The 24,166-nt window shown below is 32.8% G+C and overlaps 4 protein-coding genes and 1 long non-coding RNA gene across 8 annotated transcripts; 2 read left to right on the plus strand and 3 right to left on the minus strand.

Annotated features, from left to right (window-relative positions):
* Positions 1–1,803: 1,803 nt before the first annotated feature.
* LOC110621317 (ABC transporter B family member 29, chloroplastic) lies at positions 1,804–7,592 on the plus strand. Its single transcript, XM_021765550.2, has 10 exons — positions 1,804–2,800; positions 3,071–3,157; positions 3,236–3,343; positions 3,650–3,916; positions 4,110–4,193; positions 5,192–5,408; positions 5,542–5,627; positions 6,136–6,323; positions 6,408–6,537; positions 7,197–7,592. The coding sequence occupies exons 1-10, from the start codon at positions 2,165–2,167 to the stop codon at positions 7,338–7,340; spliced, it is 1,947 nt and encodes a 648-aa protein (XP_021621242.1). The 5' UTR covers positions 1,804–2,164; the 3' UTR covers positions 7,341–7,592.
* An 804-nt stretch (positions 7,593–8,396) lies between these two features.
* LOC110620792 (putative pentatricopeptide repeat-containing protein At3g11460, mitochondrial) lies at positions 8,397–10,453 on the plus strand. Its single transcript, XM_021764664.2, has one exon. It carries the CDS (start codon positions 8,553–8,555, stop codon positions 10,419–10,421), a length of 1,869 nt encoding a protein of 622 aa, XP_021620356.1. The 5' UTR covers positions 8,397–8,552; the 3' UTR covers positions 10,422–10,453.
* Positions 10,454–10,627: 174 nt separating this feature from the next.
* On the minus strand, positions 10,628–13,781 carry LOC110620795 (L-aminoadipate-semialdehyde dehydrogenase-phosphopantetheinyl transferase). Of its 3 annotated transcripts, XM_043959223.1 has the most exons (8): positions 13,572–13,781; positions 13,279–13,435; positions 12,906–13,081; positions 12,133–12,195; positions 11,901–12,002; positions 11,637–11,792; positions 11,259–11,381; positions 10,628–11,066 (listed from the first exon to the last, which is right to left on the minus strand). In XM_043959223.1, the coding sequence occupies exons 3-8, from the start codon at positions 12,984–12,986 to the stop codon at positions 10,821–10,823; spliced, it is 771 nt and encodes a 256-aa protein (XP_043815158.1). In that variant the 5' UTR covers positions 12,987–13,081; positions 13,279–13,435; positions 13,572–13,781; the 3' UTR covers positions 10,628–10,820. The 3 variants fall into 3 exon arrangements, with proteins under 3 accessions (XP_043815158.1, XP_021620358.2, XP_043815157.1); XM_021764666.2 differs by lacking the exons at positions 13,279–13,435; positions 13,572–13,781 and having other exon boundaries at positions 12,133–12,200; XM_043959222.1 differs by lacking the exons at positions 11,637–11,792; positions 13,279–13,435; positions 13,572–13,781 and having other exon boundaries at positions 12,133–12,200.
* A 1,178-nt stretch (positions 13,782–14,959) lies between these two features.
* LOC110620793 (rho GTPase-activating protein 5) lies at positions 14,960–18,365 on the minus strand. 2 transcript variants are annotated; one of them, XM_043958740.1, is made up of 6 exons: positions 17,817–18,365; positions 17,637–17,705; positions 16,772–16,892; positions 16,470–16,589; positions 16,117–16,347; positions 14,960–15,789 (listed from the first exon to the last, which is right to left on the minus strand). In XM_043958740.1, exons 1-6 carry the CDS (start codon positions 18,074–18,076, stop codon positions 15,178–15,180), a joined length of 1,413 nt encoding a protein of 470 aa, XP_043814675.1. In that variant the 5' UTR covers positions 18,077–18,365; the 3' UTR covers positions 14,960–15,177. The 2 variants fall into 2 exon arrangements, with proteins under 2 accessions (XP_043814675.1, XP_021620357.1); XM_021764665.2 differs by having other exon boundaries at positions 17,637–18,364.
* A 3,606-nt stretch (positions 18,366–21,971) lies between these two features.
* LOC110620466 lies at positions 21,972–23,150 on the minus strand. Its single transcript, XR_002488820.2, has 3 exons — positions 23,061–23,150; positions 22,937–22,959; positions 21,972–22,082 (listed from the first exon to the last, which is right to left on the minus strand). It is a non-coding gene; the product is annotated as an uncharacterized LOC110620466 (long non-coding RNA).
* Between the last annotated feature and the right edge of the window lie 1,016 nt (positions 23,151–24,166).

The following is a 24,166-nucleotide window of genomic DNA, read 5'->3' on the forward strand; positions in this document are numbered from 1 at the left end:
CCACAGATATGAGTCTTTTGAAACCTATAAACATCAAGAGCAAACAAAGTAATAACATAAGAGAAGAAGTCCCCTAAGAAAGCCCTCCAGATTTTAGACATTTGCAAGAAAACTCAAAAGAAAAAAATAAAACAAAAGAATTATCTATACCCACTTTGCTGGTGGGAGAAAATCACGACCGGAGGGAAAAGAGGGTATTTCCCTGCTCAAGCAAGTAGAATAATATTGATAATGTATCCAAGTTATGGACTAAACTCTAGAAAGCAATCCTGAAGACAGAACGACAAAAAGAAATTTCTATCTTGAAGTAACTTAATATCTTAGAATTGTTTAAAGATTTATCTTTTATATATTTTCATTTTACTAGGAGAGAAGAAAACCAAATTGCTCATTCTTTAGGAAGGAAGTTTATTTATGACAGTATTTTCAGATGTGATAGATTTTATCAAATAAATTTTGTATTTTTTTATTTGCCATCATGGTGAATTAATGAATTTATCTTAAGAAAAAAAAAGTTACTACGGGGGACGGATTTACATTGGGGCAACGGGGCCACGGGTCTCAGAATTTTTTAAAATTATTTAGGTATATTTAAGTAATTTTTTTTATTTTTAGGTATATTTAATTTTAAGAAAAATTTTAAATAAATATTTTAATTAAATAATTTTGAAATAGAAATAAGTTAATAAATTTTTTTAAAATTCAGAGATTTAATATTAATTCTCTCTTTATAATGTATAAAATATTAAGATTGTTATCATTTTAAAAATTTTAAATTAAAATTATACTGAAATTGAATGAAAAACCAAATCTGTTTTAAATTGAAACAAGTTTTTTCTTTTTTTTTATTTTTATTTTTTATTTTTTTATCACGTAAGATTGCATGTAATCTGCCCATACACAGGTAAAAGGAACAAGGGGCAATCCCTACGAAAGTATACCAAGCCCATAGCCCACAATTTATTGAAACCCAAACCTTGAAAGACCAAGCACGTTCCCCCTCAACCCGAAAATTGCTTGAACAACTCAAATCGCACCGACCCTACAAACTGAACCGACCCAGCAGCCTGCCAACCACGCCGTCCCAATCATCCCACAATCCTAAAGCCACCCAAACAACCAGCAACGGCTATGATCGCCAATAGGAGGGACAAACCAGCTACCAACCAGGCACACAAGTGGAGCCCCAAACGTCCCAAAAGACATTGAACCAACAGCCAATTAATCATACCACCGAGGAAGGCAGACATGCAAACACATTTGAGCCTTCAATGAAATAGTTTTAATTGCTGATTTACTATCAAAACAGTTAATCCTGTAAAAAATCATAATAGTCGAAAGTAATTATCGTATTATTGAGAATTACAGTTAATATATTGAAAAAATTAGTTACTAATTACAAGTTAGACATTTTATTTTAATAAGGAGTTTTTAGCTTCTTGAAATATAACTGTTAAAATTTTAGCCCTCCATCGCTATTTACTCATTACAATGAAATTTTTATCTTTTAATGACTGTATTTTTATTGATTATTTGTAAGTAGGTCAAATTCTCTAATCTATATATTTAGATATTTTTAAATTAAGTTTGATCTTAAATGGTTCTAAATTTTTATTAGAGTTTAAAATTGATATTTTAATTAAAAATTTTATTAGATATTATTTTTTTTTAATTGAAATTTTATTAATACCATGAATAATTTTATTGAAAAAAAATAAAGAAAAAGTTTTAATTGCCAGCAGTAAAGATTTAGCCCATAATGGTTTTAACCTCTCGTAGTCAGGCAGTAAAGAGAAGCGATCGGGAAGAGAACGCGGTAAAGCTCTCGTGTGAGAGGCGGTTACCAGGAGGTGCTTTTTCGAGATACCTACGAAAATTGCGAGGACATGCAAAACAGACGAAGCAACACAAAAAAAAAAACAAAAATAAAAACCCATCTCTCTAACAAGAAGAAGAAGGACTCAAGCAGGAGAGGAGATGACAAAACAGAAGAACCATTAAGCAACCTTCCCCTGCCTACTGGAAACCTCGCAACAGCAGATGCAAAAAGAACCCTAATCACGTCTGGCGATCTCTTCAACTTAACCTATTCCTTTTCTCTCGTTTGGTTCTTCCTCCCGAGTCTGGAGTCTTCTCGCTCCAACTCCATTAAAAAGCATCAGCAATGTTCCTTCAGTTTCATCCGAAAACGCCTTTCCCTCCTTTCTTTTCCTTCAACCTCAAACCAAATCCCCTCTCCTTTCCTTCCGTTTCCACAACCTGTAACCCTACTGTCAAACTCCCCTCAAACACCCAACTTAAGCCTCTCAATTCCTCCAAACTCCCCTCTCTCCTCTCTTCCACCCATCAAAATCCCAACCATCGAAAACCCAATCCAATTTCTCACTCATTCCACTCTCTTTCCACAATCAGAACCTTTGTTGTTTCCCAGCACAGGCTCATCCTTCTTGGCTGGCTCTGCAGCCTTGTCTCTGTTCTCTCTCTTTCCTACCTCGTCCCAAAGTTTGGAAAATTCTCTGCTACTATTGGGAACATTGATGCCGTTGCACTAAGGAATGAGGGGCTGGTGCTCGCTGCTCTCTTGTTGACCAAACTGATTGCTACGTACTGGCAGCATGCGCTTTTGTGGGAGGCGGCGGTTAATGCGTGTTATAAGATCAGGGTTCATGTTTTCGAGAGGGTTTTGCAGAGGGAATTGGGATTTTTTGAGGGAGGAAGTGGGCTATCTACTGGGGATATTGCTTACAGAATTACTGCTGAAGCTGCGGATGTTGCTGATACTCTGTATGCTCTTCTCAACGTGAGTAACTTATTTGCGCGAATGGATGCAAGAGAATGTGTTTGTTTTTGGATCTTTGAAAGGGGCAGGATTGTTTTAGGAACAAGTTTATGCTCCCAGTAGCCTAAAACAACAAATTTAATGGTTAAACCGATATACAAGATGTTCTTATAAACTCCATATATAAGGGGAATCTGTGCTAGTTATTGAATTCTGGTTATTATGGGTTCGTTAAAGCTTGTCCCAACTAAGTGTATATGCTTTTGTTCTGATAGTTAACATTCACCACAGACCATTGTGCCCAGCGCTCTGCAGTTATCAGCTATGGCAACACAGATGTTGGCTATCAGCCCTCTCCTTTCCTTGATTTCAGCCATGGTAAGGGATTAATTCTGCAGCTATTACACACGTACGCGCCTACACATTTGGTTCTTGAATTTTGTCTGTTTGCTGTAGGTAATACCTTGCATGGCTCTTGTCATTGCATATCTTGGTGAAAGACTTTGTAAGATATCGAAGAAAGCACATCTTAGCATTGCAACTCTTTCAGCTCACCTGAATGAGGTAATTCTGCAACCCATCTCGTCACCCAAAATCTCCATTTGATGTAGTTATTGGATTGCTTAACGCATATCCAATGCTCAAATACATTCCTTATTAATGTGAACTTCTTTGTTTGTGTTTTTTCTGGTATCCTATATTTTAAGTTCGGTAGAAATTTCTGACATATGCATTCACGCTCCACGAGCAGACAACAACCAGTGGATATACTCTATAAATTTATTATGCATTTTTGTTCTTGTTACCACCTTTTTTGTCAATTTTCATTGGCCAGCACATATTGTTTCATTTGTGTTTTCTATGTTTTAGGTGCTCCCGGCCATTGTTTCTGTGAAAGCAAACAACGCTGAGCGGTTGGAGAGTGCGAGGTTTCAAAGGCTCGCTCATGATGACCTATCTGAACATCTTAAAAAGAAGAAAATGAAGGCCCTCATCCCCCAGATCATACAGATTATTTATTTTGGAGCATTATTTACCCTTTGTTGTGGATCACTGGTGATTTCGCAGGGTTGTTTTGATGGCTGTAGCATGGTTTCTTTTGTAACATCTTTGGTTTTCTTGATTGAGCCAATCCAGGTAATATCATCTATTCGCATGATTCTTCATGAAGGGATTTATGGGTCTCTTTTGTATGGTTTGTTCCAATGACTGGATGAAAAAAAGTTTATTCATATTTAAGATTCTGATAAATTTTTGGTTATCTGTTATTATGTTTGTCTATATTAGATCTGTCTTAAAGTAATATATCTGAATTTGAAGAAATGTGCAGGATGTTGGAAAAGCTTACAATGAGTGGAAGCAAGGGGAACCAGCCGTTGAAAGGTTGTTTGATTTGATCAGCTTTAAATCTAAGGTAAAGCTGTGCTTTATTAAAGGATAAATTTCCTTTAAATTTCTTTTTCTTTTTCACTTCTAAATTTATAGATTTATTTCTTTTGTTATAGCTTTACTAGATGACTCATTTATCCAACTCTAATTAGATTGGGATTATAGCTTAGTTGTTGTGTATTTCTTTTTTTCCTTGAAGTAAACTTCTTCCCATCTCTGAATGAGTTGAGTGCCTGTTACATACCTGATAGTTTGAGATATTTAAGCCTTCTTTCTATGCCTAATTAATTGCATTATTTGGTGTATTTTGACAGCAGCTTTGCATTTTCAGAAATTTTTTGCTTCCTACTGCAAAAAAAATTAAGAAGTTTATTATGTGGATGTATATAATACTAAACAATTTCTCATTATTTTTTGTTATGCGTGTGTACTTGAGATAGACAGAAGAGGTGGACTGATTGGGAGACTTACTTTTAAGGTCGCAACATCTTTCAGTGCATCTATGAATTAGATTGCGCTTGTAATTTGTAGTCATTGACATGATCTGCATGTCACAGAATAAGATGGACCAGATAATAACAGACATTTGCATTTTGGTGAACACAACTCTCTGATGAATTTATTTTAGCCATTGCTTCCTTAAACATGAAAATGACATGTGCAAGTTTATACGTCAAGATGTTACAAGCATTCTCATCTGACTAGAATTAGCAGTGCATGATGATAGGAAGTTATGAGTTATTGAACTTTCATCAAGCTCTCTTGCTTTACATGGCCATTCTGATACTGCACATCCTAAAAACTATATCATGTACTGTTGGAATAGTAGAAGATTTATTTAGCAGTTAGCAGTTGCTGATGTAATATGTAGTTCAGGAAGTCATCTCTAAGTGCAAAATAAATGCCAGAACATATTGGTAGAAGGTGCCACTTTTGTTTACTTATGTTATAGTTGAAGTAATTATTTTGGTAAATTATTATTTGCTTTGTTGCGGTCTTAAATTAATTCACTCCTTAATTTAGGTGATTGAGAAAGCAGATGCTGTTGATCTGGCCAATGTTACAGGAGATATTAAATTTTGTGATATCTCATTTAAGTATGGTGACAATGGCCCTTTTATTTTGAACACATTGAACCTTCATATTAAAGCTGGAGAGACGGTAGCTCTGGTTGGCCCATCTGGAGGAGGGAAGACAACCCTTGTTAAGTTGCTTCTTCGACTTTATGATCCGTTATCTGGTGAGCGATCTGAATTTACAATTTCACTCATTTCTCAATAAATATGATCAGCTTACCGTTTAATATTTGGCTGTAAAAGTCTCTCTTTCCACAGTAGTACAGTATGCACTTGTCTGACCTCCCATGTCAACAGGCTGTATTCTTATTGATGACCAAAATATCCAAAACTTCCAGTTGGAAAGTTTGAGGAGGCATGTTGGTTTGGTTTCTCAAGATATAGTGAGTGACTTTGAACTTCTTGATATTTTTGTTTGTCCAATTTCCCAAATCTTCTCCCAAAGAGAAAAAGAAATTTAAAATGAAGAAAGAGAGAAAGAGAGAGGTTTGATGCATGGTTTTGAGGTCAAGAGCTTTTATTCAGCATGATGTTGCCAATTCAAATGAGAAACAACTACTTCATCTTTTTAAAACAGGAGCTGCTCAGAGTTCTTTTCTTCCCCCCCGCCCCCGAAACTTATTCACCTAGAGTATCTGGATATTTGTTATCAATCAAACACATGGTGCTGCTGGTTCTCTTGACTTTGAAAGCCCTCTAGCTTTGACTTGAAAATTTCAAAGTTTTCTGATGAATTGTTATGCATATTCCATTATAATGGTTGCTCGGGGGGGGGGGGGGGGGGGGGGCTGGTAGTGAAAAATGTTTTAGGAAATGCAGTGGTTGAATACATGTGATAATGCTTTGAATTATCTCTAAGAGGTTCATTTAACCAACTGTTTGTTTGTGCAGGCGCTTTTTTCAGGAACCGTTGCTGAAAACATTGGATATAGGGATCTGATGACAGAAATAGATATTGAAAAGGTTGAGGAGGTAGCAAGAATTGCAAATGCTGATGAATTTATTAGAATGCTTCCCAAAGGGTACAAAACATATATTGGACCAAGGGGGTCAAGTTTAAGTGGAGGTCAAAAGCAAAGGTGAAACTTTTAATCCGAACTCTGCTTTCATCTTTGGTATGTATAGATTAAAGTTATTCCTTTGTTTCCTTTACTTAAATACAGACTAGCTATTGCAAGGGCACTCTATCAGGATTCTTCCATATTGGTTTTGGATGAAGCAACTTCTGCTCTAGATAGCAGGTCTGAGTTATTGGTGAGGCAAGCTGTGCAGCACTTAATGGAAAATCATACTGTAAGGATCGTTGGTTGTTCTATCTAATTAACATATGATTTTTCTTCCTTGGTGCTTGTCCATTGCTGAGGAATAGATGTAGCAACTACTATAAAGACTCTGATTCAATTTTGTGGTATACTGGTATGGCATTATTATCACCACTAATGAGTCAGATCATGACACACTGATGTCTACATATATATTGTGTTTATATGCTGACTTCGGTTTTGAGGGTTGGTTATTCCAGAATCGACCCCTTCTATATTATGGCCAAAATGACCTGTCCAAGTATGTGCAAATATTCTAGTATCAACAATCTGCTGCCTACATCATCCTCTATTTTGTTTATAGCATTGTTAATCATTTCATTATTCTGTCCTGTTATTGTTGAAGGAAACCAATTCTCTAATGCCTTATTTTTTGCCTAATCTTGAATTTGAATTCTAGTTAATTTCTAGTATCTCAGAGGAAGGGAGAGGCATGAAGACATTGTATATCTGATGAGATCCCTATATCAGATGTTACATTCAGAGCCATTGATTTGCTTGAATTAGGGGACGCACCCACACAATAATTAATTGTTTATTTGAAACCTAAAGCATGATTAAACACTAATGTTTCTGCTGCCTTTGTTTTGGGCATGAACATGATTTAACTAGAGGTTTATATTTAAATAGGTGCTTGTAATTGCTCATCGGTTGGAAACAGTTATGATGGCTAAACGAGTATTCATTTTAGATGGTGGCAAACTCGAGGAGCTGACTAGCTCACATCTTTGGGGTTATAGGAATTCTGGTTCATCAACTGGACTTGTGATTTGAGGGCTTGGAAATATGTTTTTGGCATTTTCTTTTTTATTTTTCTTAGCTAGATAGGCATATTGAAAGTTGAAAGCTTTGTTCAACATTTTATATTATTCATATATATGCAATGTATAATATAAAAGAAAGCGGAAGCAGAAAGCAACTGTGCTTAGGACAAGTGTATGCTTATTTGATACTCATAAAGTTCTCTGCATCTTTGTTTTATATTTTTATCAAATTTATGAAAAACAACTTTCTTAAAGTTAATTTAAATTTTAGATTTTTTAGCACGAAAATGTTTGTATTATTCAATTTGTCTTTCACTGTTTTGAACATTAAAAAAAAAAACAAAAGAAAAGAAAAAATATTGTGAAGCTAGAGAATCTGAGCGGTTTCATCTTTTGTCAATATTTTGTTACATTTTAATGTTCACATACTTATACAAAATTATAAATTATTTTTGGAATTAATAGTATATATATATATATTAGGAGGAAATTTTCCTTTTTGTAAGTTACTTAACAATTTTAAAGAGAAAACTGTGTTTCTGTTAATGAAGAAAACTAATGTAATCCGCTAATTTAATAAAGGCTTTTTAGATATTTTATAAAATTCTTATTTTAAAACACTTGATGCTTTCTGAAATATAAATTTAACACTTTTAAATATGAAAATATTATTAAAAAGTTTCTATTTCTACCCATCTAATCGGTGAATTAAAAATATTTTACCTTGAAAATATATAAATATCTTAAAATTTTTCTTTTCTATTTAAATAATAAAAAGTAATTAAATTATAGAAAAAATTTCTCGTAAAACCATATTTCATAAAAACCTTACTTTAGACATTTACTCGTTGCATTCAATTATATTCCATATTATCAATTTCAATCTTCAAAATTTTTCATTATTAACACTTTTGTCTATTTATTTTTCAAAATTATAATAAAACAATCCCCCTTAATAAGAGTGGTTTAATTTTTTTTTCTTTAAGTATTAACAATTAAATGATAAGTTAAAGAAAATGTTTTAACAGAACAAAAATTTATTGATGTTTTTATGAGTTTTTAATACTATGGGATCAATTTGTTAATAATTGTATTATCCGGAGATGTTTTACCAAGTTACCCTTACATAATTTCTCCAGTGCAAGAGACATGTATCGGCCGAGATATGCATCTCTCTTGAAGTCGCTTCTTCTGTCTGCTCCGGCCTCTATCATGCCAACCTATGGCCATTAAGACGAAACTATACAAACACCTCCAATCGTCCACCCATAGAAATTCCACTTCAGGCAATATATCGCCATGGCATCAGTCCCTCTTCACCTACCTTCAAACACTGCGCTCTGGCTCTTTCCCACACGCCTTCTCTTTCCCATTTCCCCTTAAATCGTGCGCTGCACTTTCTCTCCCTACCACAGGAAAACAACTCCATGGCCATGTTATTAAAACGGGGTGTTTACTTGAACCCTTTGTTCAGACCTCGTTGATTTCTATGTACAGTAAATGTTTCTTAATAGACGATGCATGTAAAGTATTTGATGAAAATCCCCAATCAAGTAAGCTAATGGTTTGTTACAACGCTTTGATATCTGGATATGCATTCAACCTTCGAGTTAAGGAGACGGTGTCGTTGTTTAGTGAAATGAGAGAAATAGGTGTGGAGATTAATGGGGTTACGTTGTTGGGATTGATTCCAATATGTGGGCTTCCAGGGAATTTGGAGCTGGGAATGTCTGTTCACGCTTCTTGCACGAAGCTTGGATTCGACGCGGATTTGTCTATTGGGAATTGCTTGCTTACTATGTATGTGAAATGTGGGGAAATTGACTCTGCAAGAAAGTTATTTAACGATATGCCAGAAAAAGGTTTGATCACTTGGAATGCAATGATTAATGGCTACGCCCAAAATGGGCTTGCTAACAACGTTTTGGAACTTTACTGGGAGATGAAATCAAGTGGGGTTTCTCCTGACTCTATAACACTTGTTGGGGTTCTTTCATCCTGTGCTCATCTTGGCGCACAGAGCGTTGGTCGGGAGATAGAACAGCAAATAAAGGTTTGTGGATTTGGGTCCAATCCATTGCTGAACAATGCTTTGCTTAATATGTATGCTAGATGTGGCAATTTGGAGAAGGCTAGAGATATCTTTTATGGCATGCCTGTGAAAAGTGTAGTTTCATATACTGCAATCATATGTGGGTATGGAATGCACGGACAAGGAGAGATTGCTACTGACCTTTTTGATGACATGATCAGGACTGGCATTAGACCTGATGGAACAGCTTTTGTGAGCGTTTTATCTGCATGTAGTCATGCAGGATTGACTGATAAGGGATTTGATTATTTTCGAATGATGCTGAGTAAGTATGGATTGCAGCCTGGTCCAGAGCATTACTCTTGCATGGTTGATCTTTTAGGCAGAGCAGGAAAGCTCAACGAAGCACGGGATCTCATTGAATCTATGCCGGTAAAACCTGATGGTGCCGTGTGGGGAGCACTTTTAGGTGCCTGCAAAATCCATAAAAATGTAGAGTTGGCAGAGGTGGCTTTCAAACAGATCATTGAGCTGGAACCTACAAATATTGGTTACTATGTTTTGTTATCTAACATATATGCTGAGGCTGGGAATTTGGAGGGGATCCTAGGAGTTAGAGTGATGATGAAGAAGAGGAATCTCAAAAAGGACCCAGGCTGTAGTTATGTTGAATTTAATGGGAGAGTTCACCTGTTCTTCGCTGGAGATAGAAATCATCCTCAAACCCATCCTCAAACTGAGGAAATATACCAAATGTTGGATAAGTTAGAAAATTTGGTTAAGGATCTTGATGATTTTAAGAAGAGTGGTCAAGAAAGAACAGAAGAACCGATAAACGGCCGAGGCGTGCATAGCGAAAAGTTGGCAATTGCATTTGGGCTTCTGAACAGCACAGAAGGATCAGAGATTGTTGTGATGAAGAATCTTAGGATATGCGGAGATTGTCATTTGTTTATAAAGTTGGTCAGCAAAGTTGTGAATCATCAATTTGTTGTTAGGGATGCATCCCGCTTCCACCATTTCAGGAATGGACTCTGTTCTTGCAAAGATTATTGGTGATGCTCATATATGAGCCTTTTCATATTCCCAAATCTGGATCGAAGTTTTAAATTGTTGCAGCTGATGTTTGAGCCTTGGGATTGCTACGTCCTGTTGCTCAGCAATCAGCTCCATGAATTAAATCATAACAACGTCAAGCGTTTCATTGATAAAGACAATAGCTGAATGTTATGTTCGAACAAATAATGGAAAAAAAGAAACAGACGACAATGAAAAATTCGGGCATTAACATCATAAAATTACGAACATCATTTACTGCAAAACATACAACAAATATCAGATCTTGACTACTCTTGTGGAAATGTGTGCTTCGCTAATTTTAAGAAAAAAACAATTTTTTTTAAACTGTATATTGTGCCAAAATACAGAAACACAATTCAACATATTTGCAACATATGATCAAAGTTTGATTAAGCCTCCAATGGGTATGATAGCATCCGTTCCAGAAACGCACTCATCTTCAACAAATGGAATGGTTTTCCAAGCAGTTAATCTTATTGGAACTTTCATCCCAAATTCACTGGATTTATCTTTTTCCATGCAAATGGCAGCATAATGAGATCCATCCAATTCTAATAGGGCAAACTGACAACTGCTTGTGAGGCTCTTTGGATCAGTAAAAGACTCTATCGTTATCTCCGATGCCTGATTCCACAATTAAGAATGAATTTCAATCAGAGGCTTAACTCAACAAGATCAATGGTTAAAAGTATAATGTATAACAGTATAGTGTTTCCCCTCTTTAACATTGACATTAGCGTGATGTGAGTGGTTAAGATTTTGCAATAATTTCTTAATTTTTATTCAGAAATATCTCAAGTAACATGCATGGCATACCTCGTAAACTCTATCCTCAGCAAGAAAAATGCTTCTCTTAGAGGCAGCAGACTTTACATGAATGGTAAAGGTCTTGAAAGGTGCAGCAGAGAAGCCTTTTCCCAAAGCTTTGACATAGGCCTCCTACATATGAGGTCCATCAAAAGGGAAAATTAAAACGGGAACAGAATTCCAAAAAAAAGAAAGGATGCATAAACTTCTAGCACAAGAAGAAAATATCAAAACCATTTTTCAAATTCCAATTCTATTGAGCATCAGGAATGAGCTCTAAGTAATGCTGCGGGGAACTGAAACTACTTAAGTATGAGTTCCTGCATTTTCCCAAAAAAGGGGTCCTAATTATTAGTGAAGTACATAGAATTTCAGCACCGTGCTCACCTTGAGAGTCCATAATTTTATAAACTCCTGGCGCTGCACTTCAGTGTCTGAAATACTGATTAAATATTCCACTTCATGGAGAGAGAAGTAACGCCGAGCAAAAGCTAAAATATTGCTTTTTATCTTCCGTTGCTTCTCTTCCACATCAATACCAATCTACAATTGCAAATCAAAACAGTTCCAATTACTATTTTATTAAGTATGAATAAGCAAAACAAAAAATAGATGAATAGGCAGACTCTGTAAATTAGTGCAACTGCATACTTGTGCATTCATAGTTACTCCACAAGCTATTATAGAAGAACTGTGTGAAATGTTGAAATGTAGATGCGGTTGGCACCAGCCATCTTTGCTTTGCCATTCCACCTATGCTATGAGAAAACATCAACGTTGTGCAAGCACTATAAACGAGAACAAAAAATGTGAATGGAGAGTAAATGTATCCATCTAATAAATAACCACCCTCCCCCTCCAAAAAAAAAAAGCACAAACTAACCTCAGGCTTCCCATGCATGTTTTTCTTGAACTTCAAAGATCTTGGATCAACATGGCAATTTATCTGATCTAGTAAGGAAACATATTGTTCAAAAACCCATATAACCTTTGCATACAAAACTTCCTAACATTAAAAGTAAACAGATCATACTGAGGAGAACAATGTCTAATGATACTGAAAATGGATAGACTATAGTTTCAACATAAATAAAAGTGTAATTGGAGTCTTGTAAAGAACTTATATTTGATATCCCTACTCATTGTAAAACATAAAGCACTTTATATAAGCACATAGTCATCATAACCATATATTGAAAGACTTGAAGCATTCCATTTAGCTTATCCTTTGGTAAATCTTGCAACTCGAAGCATAGTGTCAAGGTAATCAAAGTTGCATGAGCCAGAGTAGTGTAGGAATGCAATTGCCAATTGGGATCAGCAATGCCTATCCAACAAAAAGTTTACATTGAAGGATAACTAATGGCTGTTGACTATGATAAGTTGCAAATTATGTGCTTTCAGGTCTGTCTAACAGATACCATCTTGACATCAATGCTTCACACTATGATCGAATCAGTGACTTGTTGATTAACAGATGAAGCATGAAGCAGAAAATATGCACTTCAAATCAAGTATCCACAACTAAAAACATCTAAGTTGGCATATATCAGTAAGGTCACAGAATTGATCCGCTCTTGGTCTCTATGCAACTTAAGAACAAAAATTAGCATACAGAAAAAGAAACAAGGAAGAAAGAATAAATCAGACAAGTACATCTGGCAATGGTTGTGCGAACCAAGGCACGAGCCAGGAGTGCCCTCTTCTGAAGCTGGTCTCCAGGCATGGATAGAACATTTTTTTTCTCAACTGGAGACAGAAGTTCCATGTATCGATTTAAAAGTGATGCACTCTTGACTTGATCCGGCACAACATACCATAAATGAGTTTCCCTACAAAATCACAGAACAAAAGCTATCACATCTCAATTTCAACCATCTAGCACAAATGATCGAGTCTTGAAAAGGTACACTTAAGTATCAAATTGGATACAACGAGATGCCTATTAAATTACAGAGTAGTCAAAAAGTATTTGATGCATTTCCAAGTTACAGAGATGAGTATAATATTAGAAAACATGTCATAATACATTGGAGACGGAAGCTGCACAGGAACCAGAGAGGATGAAGCAGAATGGAGACTACTTTGGAAGCAGCAGCGCATTTTCATAGGGAAATATGCTCTAAGCAGAGATGAGAACATGGAACATGCAACTTCACAGAACTGGCTACGCACTACATCATTCCCTAAAAATTTTAAAGAGGAACAGAAAATTAGTGACTGAATCATTGAAGAAGAAACGCTGAAAATTGGATAGAACAAGAAAACATCATTAAACTAATTTCTGTGAAATTCAGCTGAATAGTTTAGAAAATTAATTACCACTAAGTGCAGACCTTGCCCTTGCAAAATCAGATTCCCAATTAAGCTCCAAGAATTAAAACGAGAAGATTCATCGAGAGGCAGAGGAGGACCGTTGAGGTCGGTGGCCGGAGCAGGTGAATGGAGGTGGAAACGAAGTTGGTTATGGAAGGAGAAGACAAAGGGCGATTTGAATCAAGCAGAAGCCCTTTTCTACACTTGTTAGATTGTGCTTACAAGACCAGTGGCTTGTTTGTTTTGGAAGCTTTAAGCCCATCAAAGCCCAGGCCCACTTTAATACAATATCTGTTTAGTGGATTTCAAGAATATGTCCTCCCTAGCTATCCAGTGGGAGATAGATAATATCTGATTTTGTTATAAGTTATTTTAAGTGATTATCTATAATTGCATTGCTAAATTATTTCCCTAAAACATCATAATTTTCTTTTTAGTTCATATTATATTTGTAATAAATAAAATTAGTGCATCCAAGTTGGTCTCTTTATACCAATTTTATTGAATTAATCAAATAATTTTTATTTCTTTAAATAAATTATGTTTTCTCAACTAAAACTATTAGTTGTATTAATAAAATTCAATCAAACAAGAAGGGATATCATCTCAAATAGAGAGACGATTATACCTAATAAATTCTTTAACTAAAGCATGAGCAGATAAAGTGGCATAACGACGAATCAATCTAATATAAATATCAATTATAAAATCTAACAAAGATTTATAATCATTTAAAATCAAATCCAATTCAGGAATGTCTAAATATGAAAACCGAAGAAATTGAACCATTTGCAAGCAGTCCATAAAAATGCAGCTATTAAAAGGCAAAAATTACATCGCAAAGAACAAACCGTGATGGAAAGCTAAAGTTTCAGTAATTACTGGCATACCATTACTTTTCGAAAAATCAGAAACACCACGTTAAAATATATCCGAGTTATTTTTCACAATAAAATCTTAACCAATAATAACCAATAAAATCCTGAACTTGAAATAAATCTCCACCAACTTGACAAAGCCAACTGAAATTATCTAAATTTAAAGATGATGTCAAAATAAATTCTGTTTTCTATATGCATATAATAGGGTGTATAATTTTTTTGCTCTTACATGAGATAATTCCAAATATTTTTCTTCAATTGTAGTGCACCCAAGGATTAATTTAAAATAGTTCAAACATCATCACTTCTACCAAGAAGTGAAAAGGATGGAATTTACCCACCTCTTCGTAATTTTGGCCAAAATTTTATATGAGCCCCTGAATTATACAGAGGAATGAACTTTTGCCCCTAAAGTTCGAAATGGTTCAATTAAGCCATCCAAACACTATACATCTACTGAACAACAGCAGCTCAAAGCTGGAATCCATCTCATCTCATGTGTTCAAGAAAGTGTAAGAAGAAGGTAAAAGATTATATGCTGTACTATGAAGAAGAGGATGTTAGAACATGTTAAGGAAATTAAACATGAAGAAGCAGCAGCCCATGGCTAATGAACACCCACAAACATATAACAAAAGCACACAAATGATACAAAATATTTCCAAATGAAAACACACAACATGCCAGCATTTTAATCAATTGGCATTCGCACAATTCTTCGTTGAAGCCCTTCATCGCCAAGCTTCGGACAGCTCTTTCCTAGGATTTATACAACTTACCATGCCAACTCCTTTGTTCTTCTCTACAGATCCTGCTGCCCAAATCATTGTCTTCGCAGTTACCCTTTTGGATCCCTTCTTGAGATTTGAATTACTTGATTGCCCAGTTCTGTTCTTGGAAGTTCTTGTTTGGACTCCTCCACTCTTATTTTTTATGCTACTCTCTAGCTTTTCATTCGTTAATGCATTTACTTGAGATGCAACTTCACAAGGACAAGTGCCAAACAAAGACTGATCTACTCCGGGAATGTTTTCGATCCAAGTCAGGAAAATATTAGATCCACTTTCAGTTGTGCAATCATGTTGACTGGGTTGAGTCGGATTCTCAATGGCAGGTTCTTCAGAAAAAAATTCTTTCTCCCCTTCACTGGATTCCTCATTAGCGTCCATGAAAGACGGGTGAGAAGAACTTTGGTGCTCATTCTCGTCGGAGGGTTCAAGGCTCGAAGCAGAAGCTGATTCTATAACAGATTCTTCTCTCTCCCGCAGTGTCCTAACAACAAGCGTCTTGAGAAAGTTCATCACTTGGACAGCATACATCAGTGCAGTTAATGGATCGGACATCTGCAACAAGAAAAGGTTAAAAACACAGTCAAAAGACTTTATATAGATCAAACTTTATTTTAATGGAGAAGAACTGACAAACAGATTTGAAGAAAATCAGTATTTGACAGTTAACTGCATAGGACTAAATGGTATGCAAAACTAGTAACTCAGCTAATCCCTTACGAAAAAATCCCAAACTTTTTCCTAGTAAAAGATAATCCTTCAGGAAGAAAGTGAATGCATATACTATCAATTTTCGACACGAGTCTTACTGGGGTTTGGTTAACATTAGATAATCAGAATGCAGCACATTGAGTAGGACATTTGCATTAGATATTTACTTACTTGAGTCATGTTTGGTGCAAAAACCATGGCAACGTTGCGTGCGTTCATCTTGTTCAGATGTTCCAGTTGTGCAACATCAGCCATTAGGTTTATTGCCCAATCCAGCAGAGCAGCTTCTGTTGGAGGAAGGAGCCTTGTCAGCCGAACACACTCTTCCTCTGACTGAGATTCCATTACCTGCTCTTGTGAAAGAGAATCCAAGACACCAGTTGGAAGTTCTCTAAACCAAGCCTACAAAATTTTAAAAAATAGAAAATTAATGCAAATTATCATCTCAACATACGGTTCGCAGGAACTCATTTAAAAGCTCGCAGTACGAACTTTGAAGCCAAATTTGAAAAGTCTGGTCATACCTTTATAAGACCTGCCAAGCAATGAACATCAATGCCTTCAGGAACCACTCCCCTATTTAATTGTTCGCGAACATACTCCTCCTGGCTATTCTCTGCATTAATTCTGAAAATTCCTTCTGCCTGTACAATTCAATTCAAAAGTTGATTCCTGTTGAATTTTGGACAATTATACAATCCTAGTCCAAACTGTACACCAAAGATGAGCTTCTACATCAAGTGAATAAAGTTATATGGTGCACCAAGGGCTAGGAGCTAGTTGGCTCTATAATTTCATCTGGCAAAAAATGGAGAAACAAGGATACCTGCAAGCCTCCTTGGGCATATAATTGTCTTTGCATCATCAAGAGTATTATCGGCACGCTATTCCCTCTGGTGTCGTACGAAAGCTGCATGGATTCAGTTGAAACCCCAAAAACAGTTGCACTACAGATAAAAGGCAATTAGTCAAATACTAGACGATACCTCAGGAGCTGTTAGATTATCAGATATAAAAGACAATCTCTACACCTGATCATGTCCCTCTGTTTGGCATGATTCATTTTGCAAGAAAGGAATTCAAATGAATTCTTATAAAATCATGCAAGTTTTCATTTCTTTTGAATATAAAAATTGTATAAGTTAAAAAAAGATAAAAAAAAAGAGAGTTTTGGCTCATAAGAAAATATACCAAAAATACAAGCCACATAATTAACAGGTCCTGTATGAGCTGGCAAAGATATGAGTAGAGATTGGGCAATGTCACATGATTGTGAAAGGTTTACAATTAAAGACAATACTCAATCTCCAAAGGTGACTTAAATCAAAGTTTCAAATATGAATTCCAACAGACTTTATCAATTTAATTATTACATAATCAAACCAACAAAAGGAAAATACATCAACAAAAACAAGTGAAACTGTAAATCAAATGAAAGTAATAAAGACAAGTTCCCTTTAATATATTATGAAGATGAAGGAAGATATAAAGCAATTACAATAACTAGAGAATTTCAGAATTTGAGGGGTGTAAGAAAGATTGGTTCAACTATTTCAACCCCATTCCTAAACAATTCAAAACACAATGAAGAGTGACCATATCAAACATAGAATTTCACCACAAAAACTGAAACCAGAATTGTTAAATGTACCAAAAAGCAAAAACAAAGCAAGTTCCCTTCCAAAACTGACCTGGCACTAGGAGCTCTCCTGGGGACCTCAGGCTCAAACTCAACAGGCAAGCCAAGAAACCCATTGAACCTATCAAAAGTGACATGAGCAACATGCCTAACGTTAGAGGGCAACCCAATCTCCATATTGCAAATCTCCTTACTCCCAATAGCAGCAGTAGTACTACACCCAACAACAGACCTCCTAAAAGCAGCAGCCAAAATGTCAAGAAGTGACAGCTGATCCCCTTCTCTCCCCCTTATTTTCCTCTCAATGAAGCCATCCTCTTCTTGTTCCTGTTCTTGTTCCTGTTCTTGTTCCTGTTCTTGGTCTATTTCTTGGAGTCTTGTGGGGTTATGGTGAAGTTGTTGGCGTTGCATATCATTGTTGACACGTGGGGTGGAAGAAGAGCTTGAAGGAGAAGGGAAGTGAGATGGGGATGAATGGAGTACTTCAGTCATTGTTGGGTTTTTGAGAAAATTAAGAAATAGAATTTGTTTCAAAGAAATTGAAATCAAGAAACAGTCTTTTTCAGATTTTTAATTTGATTTAGTATGCTTGATTTCATTTGGGATTGTGGGAGAAAGAAAGGTCAAGATTTTCTGTGTGGGCATTGAGTTGGATTGAAGGAAGGTTTTTGTGGGTATGGTAGGACGTGACTATCATCACTTCTGACTCAACTCTCTTTTTGTATTCTTTCTCTCTTCCTAGCTTGGCTGGCTTAGATATTGAGGCATCAAGAAGCAAACAGTCGAGAAAGAAAGAAAGAAAGAAAGAAAGAAGAGAGCTTTAGAAAGAGAATCGGATTAAAAAAATAAATAAAGGATAAATTATATTTTATTCTTAATTTTGTAGTATAATTAATAAATTAATATTTAAATTTTTAAAATTAAAAATTTAAATTCTTTATAATAGTTTATCCAAATTTAAGGTTAATCCATTTATTTTTTGTGTTAAAAAATGTAAAAATATCTTTATTATTTTTAAAATTAATAATTATATTTTCATTTTTTGAATTTTATCAGTTAATTTTTTAATTTTAAAAAATATATTAAAATATTTTTAATATTTTAAAAATTTTATCAATTAATATATTGGTTGAGTATAATTTGTTAGTTTTTAAGTTTTATAAAAGATCTATTAATTAATTTTTATACTGAAAATATTTTAAATTTTTTATAATATTTAAAAATTAAAATTAATAAAGTAATTAATTAGTAAATTTTTTAAAATATTAAAAATATTTTAATATAATTTTTAAAATTATTAAATTAACTTTTTTTTTATATAATTCAGAGGTTAAATAATAATTTTTTCTAAAAACAAAGTATGTGGGTGATGAGTAAAACGCTTAGAGAGAGAAAAGCAGTTCAATTCTTATGGCACGCACATTCCTCTCGCAGAAGCAATCTGAAGACTGAAGATACTTCTCTTTATTCCTTTGTTCATATGTTTAAATAATTGCCAAATCAGCTTAAACATCACCAACCAGGGAATCATCCTATGAAAAACAATTACATAAAATTCTTGGGGCGTGTTTGGACTTGTCCTAAAACAATTTGATAATGACTATTTGCTTAGATTTAGTCAAGTGAACAGTCAGCCTATTTGGAATTAACAAAATATAATCCATCCCAAGTTTGAAAAGAGAATAAAATGGTATAAAAAAATTATAATTTTTAAAATATTAATATGAAATTAATTTTAAACAAAGTTAGATGTTGAGAAAAAAAAAAATCAACTCCAAAAGCTCATCTAAATAGTTGGATATTTTAATTATAAGGGTAAATCTTGAAATTTGATCGATTTTTTATTTTAAAATTAATTAAATTTTATATTATAAAATATCTTATGGTAGAAGTTTCACGTTAATACCGAATTTAAAATTATTAAAAATATATATATATTTTAATATAAAATTTAACTTTTTTAGTATTGAATAAGAACAAAAAGGGAGAGATTGCAATGGGATATGAATCATGTGGTTGGCTTTAAAATTCTGAAAATAGGATACAGTTGATAGTTTAAGTGTTTGGATCAAGAAATTTGAAGTAAATTGAATATTAACAAAAGAAAGGAAAAGGGGGACCAAACCAAACAGGCCCTTAAAAGGTAGAATAAGAAGCATGAATGACAGGTAACATTCTGAAGGTCATATGTAGAAAGAGAGATTGTGTTAGGCAAAGGCCAAAGCCAACCAATTGTGAGTTGTAAAACCAAGTGAGAATGTTAAGGGGACCACCAACTCTTCTCCCATCTTAATCTTTGAGTCTTAGCACTAATTAATCTCTCTTATATTGCCCACTAATCATCTCACCATCAATTTTGGTCCCACCATTTACCTTCCCCTTAATTCTAAAACTGAGATTTTCAGTTTATTAATTAAAAGAATATTATTATTTGACAAAGAAATTATAGACTTCCAACACTAAAATTAAAATATTTGATAGAAATTCTCCCATCATAGTCTAATCCCAAACTCAAACTAATCAAAGTCAACTATGAAAAAATAGAAGAAAAAAAGTACATTCTTTATTTAAATTAATGAAATCATTAGAGTGTGGGATATGATAACTCATAATAAGCAATGGATGTCTCTAATTTTTTTTATTTGATTAATTAATTACTGTAAGTTAATAATTAAAATAACTAATTTCACTTACTTTTCAACTTCTTTTAGGACCATCATCTCCAACTACTACTCATCTTATCACATATTTCACACTTTGTAATTATATTATCACTATGTTTGAATCATTAGATTTTAGATAATTATGATTTATGAGCATTATGTATTTTAATATATAAAATATTATTATTATTATACCTTTAAAAATTTTCGAATAAAATTAATAGAAAATTACTGAACTGAAAATATTTTGTATAAAAATTAATTTAAACGGTAAAATCTGATAAATTGAGGATTTCAGTATCTATGTTCAATAATTTAGGAACGGTGCAATGTATTCAATAATTTAGGAATGCTACAATTGGATAAATTTTATTTGAATCGAATTTATGTAAATTCATAATATAAATATATGTAATTTTAATATTTCAATATTTTTATCATATTATTGACTGCAAAAAAAAATTATTTTTTGAGGATTGAATTGTGAAATAAATTGGAATCAAAAGGTGATAAATAAAAAAAATCTAATTTCAATGTGAAATTTTTGAAAATATGAGAGGAAAGAATATTGTCAAGAAAAATAAGGTAGAGAAAATCAATGGAAAATGAAAAAAGAATAAGAAAAAGTGAAAACGAAAGGGCAAAGGAGGAGCTGTTGTTTGATATATACTGGAAAACAAAGTTTCACAGGACTATAACGTTGAGATTCCTTGTAAAGGCACTGTTTCAAAATTCAAACTCAATTTGGCGGTCGTCCATCTCCTCTCAAACCCTATAATCTGTATTGAAGTTCCTAAATAAAAGGATAAAACCTTTATTTCCTAACATGCAAAATCTATGCCCTAAAGAGAACTTTTTTAAAAAATTTAATAGAGATCTGATGTACTGAATAATGAATGGTAAATATGCAGCGAGCGAGAGATCTTTATATAGATAAAATGTAAACAAACTAATGAATATATTTCGAGATTTTTTTCAGCATAATTAAAAAACTATTTATTAATATTGGGTGTTTATAAGCAGATGTACAAATATGACTTTTAAGCTCTAGACTTTTAAAATATAGGCCCACAAATTGTTACTTCATGAAAGTCGCTATGCATTGTGCTATTCAAGGAAGAATAAGGGGGGGAATAGCCCATAACGGTTTTGGTATCAAAAGCTCCGGTTCAATTTGGGTTGGCAGGCTTGGTGAGAGTTCCAACTCGGGCTGGCTGTAATTCTGGTCTTCAAAATTAGCAAATCGATTCGATCAAAATATTGCAAATCAATAAGAAATGGTCTTCAAAATTTTATTTTATTTCAAAATTAGCAAATGTTTTTCACCAATAGAGAATGCATAAATCTAAACTCATCCCAAAATCATCCTAAATTATGCAAATTCATCTCAAATAAAATAATTATTATTATTATTACCCAAATATACCAAAATCAGTTTAATTTTATATATATCAATTAATAATTTATATTTTTAAAATTTTAATGATTTTATAAAATAGTTAATTCCCAATTATTTGAAATATAATATATAAAAATCTATAAATATTATTATAAAAATATATAAATATCACATTTAATTGATGATAGCTAAGTATCTAACATATTAAAATAATATCATATAATTATAATATAAAAAATTTCGAGTTTGAATTCACAAAAACGATTATATACCATCCAAATCAATATAATAAAATTAGATCTGGAACTTGATCAGTAATACCATGAATCATGAAACCATAATCCCATTGCTCTGTTTACAGGTTCTAAGTGACTACACTATTTCCTCTGATTACCTGAGGCCAGAAGATGATGCAATCAATATGGAACCGTTGATCCTTCAATTAGAATTAAGAATTACATAAGAATATAATTTAATTGATTTCTTTTTTTTTTTTAAATAAAAGACTTTTCAAATTTTTTTTAACTTAAAAAATATTTATTAAGCATGAGAATAAAATGATGCATATTTTTTAAAAATTCATTTGAATTTTTTTTATAAAATATTTATGTGTTATTTTATTAAAATAGACTTGATTATACTCTATCAGAAATTTTATTTAATAACATTTGGTTAAGATAAAATTTAAAAATAAAATGTTAAAAATCGAAATCTCTTATTAAATGTTTTAAAAATTGAAAAAGGTTTTTAACTATTAAGAAAATTATTATTTATAATAATAAATATTTTAATATAAAAAATTATAAAAAAATTTAAAAAAAAATAATAAAAATATATAATTAATCCCTGATAGATCGAATTTTTAATTCAAATTTTGTGACCAATTCATACTTCCAGCTCTCCTCATATTTTTAAAAGTCATATATTTCAAAATTTTATTTTAAAAAATTATTATAATTATCGATGTAATTTGATAGCAAAAATAGATTCGTCTAAATCAGGCTAATCGATTGCACATCACATGCTAAGAAAAGTTAGAGAAGCTGTAAATTCTTTGGTGACCAAAGATTCACAGCAGCACATCCCCCATTTAAACAAGATGGAATAACTCCATATCGGAGCACATAAAAAACCCAAAAGCAAACCCATATGGTTCCATATGAAATGGAACTGGAGTAACTCTATTTTTGCTTAACTTATGAACAGAATGCTCAATAATAATAATAATAATAATAATAATTGCTAGTGAGTAATAAGAGCAAAACGTTCAAGGAAACTGAGAAAGCTTACTTTGAAGCTTCTTGCGCATGTACCTGGAAGCCCCAAAAATAAAAAAAAAAACATAAATTAGAAATTCATAGGTGAATAATAATAGTGATTATTTGAAAATAATAGAATCATTAAGAAAGGTTACTTCTTGAGATCTGGTGGCTTCCCTGATCTGCTCATGTTCAGTGGCCTCGCTTGACTCTGCTTTGCGAGCTACAAGTAAGCAGCAGAGAGGAAGAGAGCAGGAATCGAAGAGATGCTAGAGTTTTAGGCATTGTTTGGAAGAAAAATCAAAGGGATGCTCCGACGTCGTTTTGATGGCAGTCTCCGCCTACTTAAATGACCGAACAAAGCAAGAATCATGGCATTAGATTTACATAGTGTTTATTTATTTATTTTTTTTGAAATGGGGAATGGGGGATTCGAATCTGAGATCTATCAGATTTAACCGGATGTACTTTCTTGTCAGACTAAGTCTGGGAGTGCTACATAGTGTTTAGTTTAATTTTATGATTAAAATTATATGAAATTCAATTAAATTCTAGTTAAAATTCATTTAAAATAAATTTTAATTGTTTTGTTTGATATAACTTAAATTATAAAATTCAATTAAATATTATATAATTTTTATTTGGTTTAGTTTTAAAATTGAAATTCATTTTCCTTGAATTTTCAAATTACTCTTAAGGGTAATATATATATGTTTATATATATTAGAAAAAATTTTATTCAGATGTATAATAATAATAATAATAATAATAATAATAATAATAATAATAATAATAATAATAATAATAATAATAATAATAATAATAATAATAATAATGTAAGAATATATTGATAAAATCAAAATAAATAATTTCTTTCAAAAAAAATGAAAATAAATAATATAATAGCTATATTTGTGCGTACTCTTATATAAAGAAGTTTCCACTCCATTCTACCGATTTAAGAAAGTAAAGGTTGAAGATAAATGGTCTATTTATTACTTTTATTTAATATTTATAAATAATATAAAAATTAAAAATATAATTATTTATTAAAATAAATTTTAATCATTTATTTTGTAATTATTAATATTTTTTAATGATTCATTAAATTTTAATTATTTATTTAATTAACTAGCAAAAAAAATAATAATTGAAATGAAAAGTTTTATTGGGGGCATTTTAGTTCACAAAATATTATTATGTAAATTTTGTGAAATTCATTTCAAATTTTATTAAGATTTGAAGAAATTTGTTTTAGTTA

The sequence above is a fragment of the Manihot esculenta genome, chromosome 8 (assembly GCF_001659605.2).
Source record: "Manihot esculenta cultivar AM560-2 chromosome 8, M.esculenta_v8, whole genome shotgun sequence".
NCBI lineage: Eukaryota > Viridiplantae > Streptophyta > Magnoliopsida > Malpighiales > Euphorbiaceae > Manihot > Manihot esculenta.

Coding starts and splice junctions, on each gene's coding strand:
- LOC110620793 (XM_021764665.2), bottom strand. CDS start 18,076: ATGACTGAAGTACTCCATTCATCCCCATCTCACTTCCCTTCTCCTTCA. Junction 16,590..16,771: donor ATGCCCAAGGAGGCTTGCAG/GTATCCTTGTTT, acceptor TGAATTGTACAG/GCAGAAGGAATTTTCAGAAT. Junction 16,348..16,469: donor GCTTGGCAGGTCTTATAAAG/GTATGACCAGAC, acceptor AAAATTTTGTAG/GCTTGGTTTAGAGAACTTCC.
- LOC110620795 (XM_021764666.2), bottom strand. CDS start 13,017: ATGGAACTTCTGTCTCCAGTTGAGAAAAAAAATGTTCTATCCATGCCT. Junction 12,003..12,132: donor ACATGCATGGGAAGCCTGAG/GTTAGTTTGTGC, acceptor CTCATAGCATAG/GTGGAATGGCAAAGCAAAGA. Junction 11,793..11,900: donor GAGTAACTATGAATGCACAA/GTATGCAGTTGC, acceptor TTGCAATTGTAG/ATTGGTATTGATGTGGAAGA.
- LOC110620792 (XM_021764664.2), top strand. CDS start 8,553: ATGGCCATTAAGACGAAACTATACAAACACCTCCAATCGTCCACCCAT.
- LOC110621317 (XM_021765550.2), top strand. CDS start 2,165: ATGTTCCTTCAGTTTCATCCGAAAACGCCTTTCCCTCCTTTCTTTTCC. Junction 2,801..3,070: donor CTCTGTATGCTCTTCTCAAC/GTGAGTAACTTA, acceptor CATTCACCACAG/ACCATTGTGCCCAGCGCTCT. Junction 5,628..6,135: donor GTTTGGTTTCTCAAGATATA/GTGAGTGACTTT, acceptor TTGTTTGTGCAG/GCGCTTTTTTCAGGAACCGT.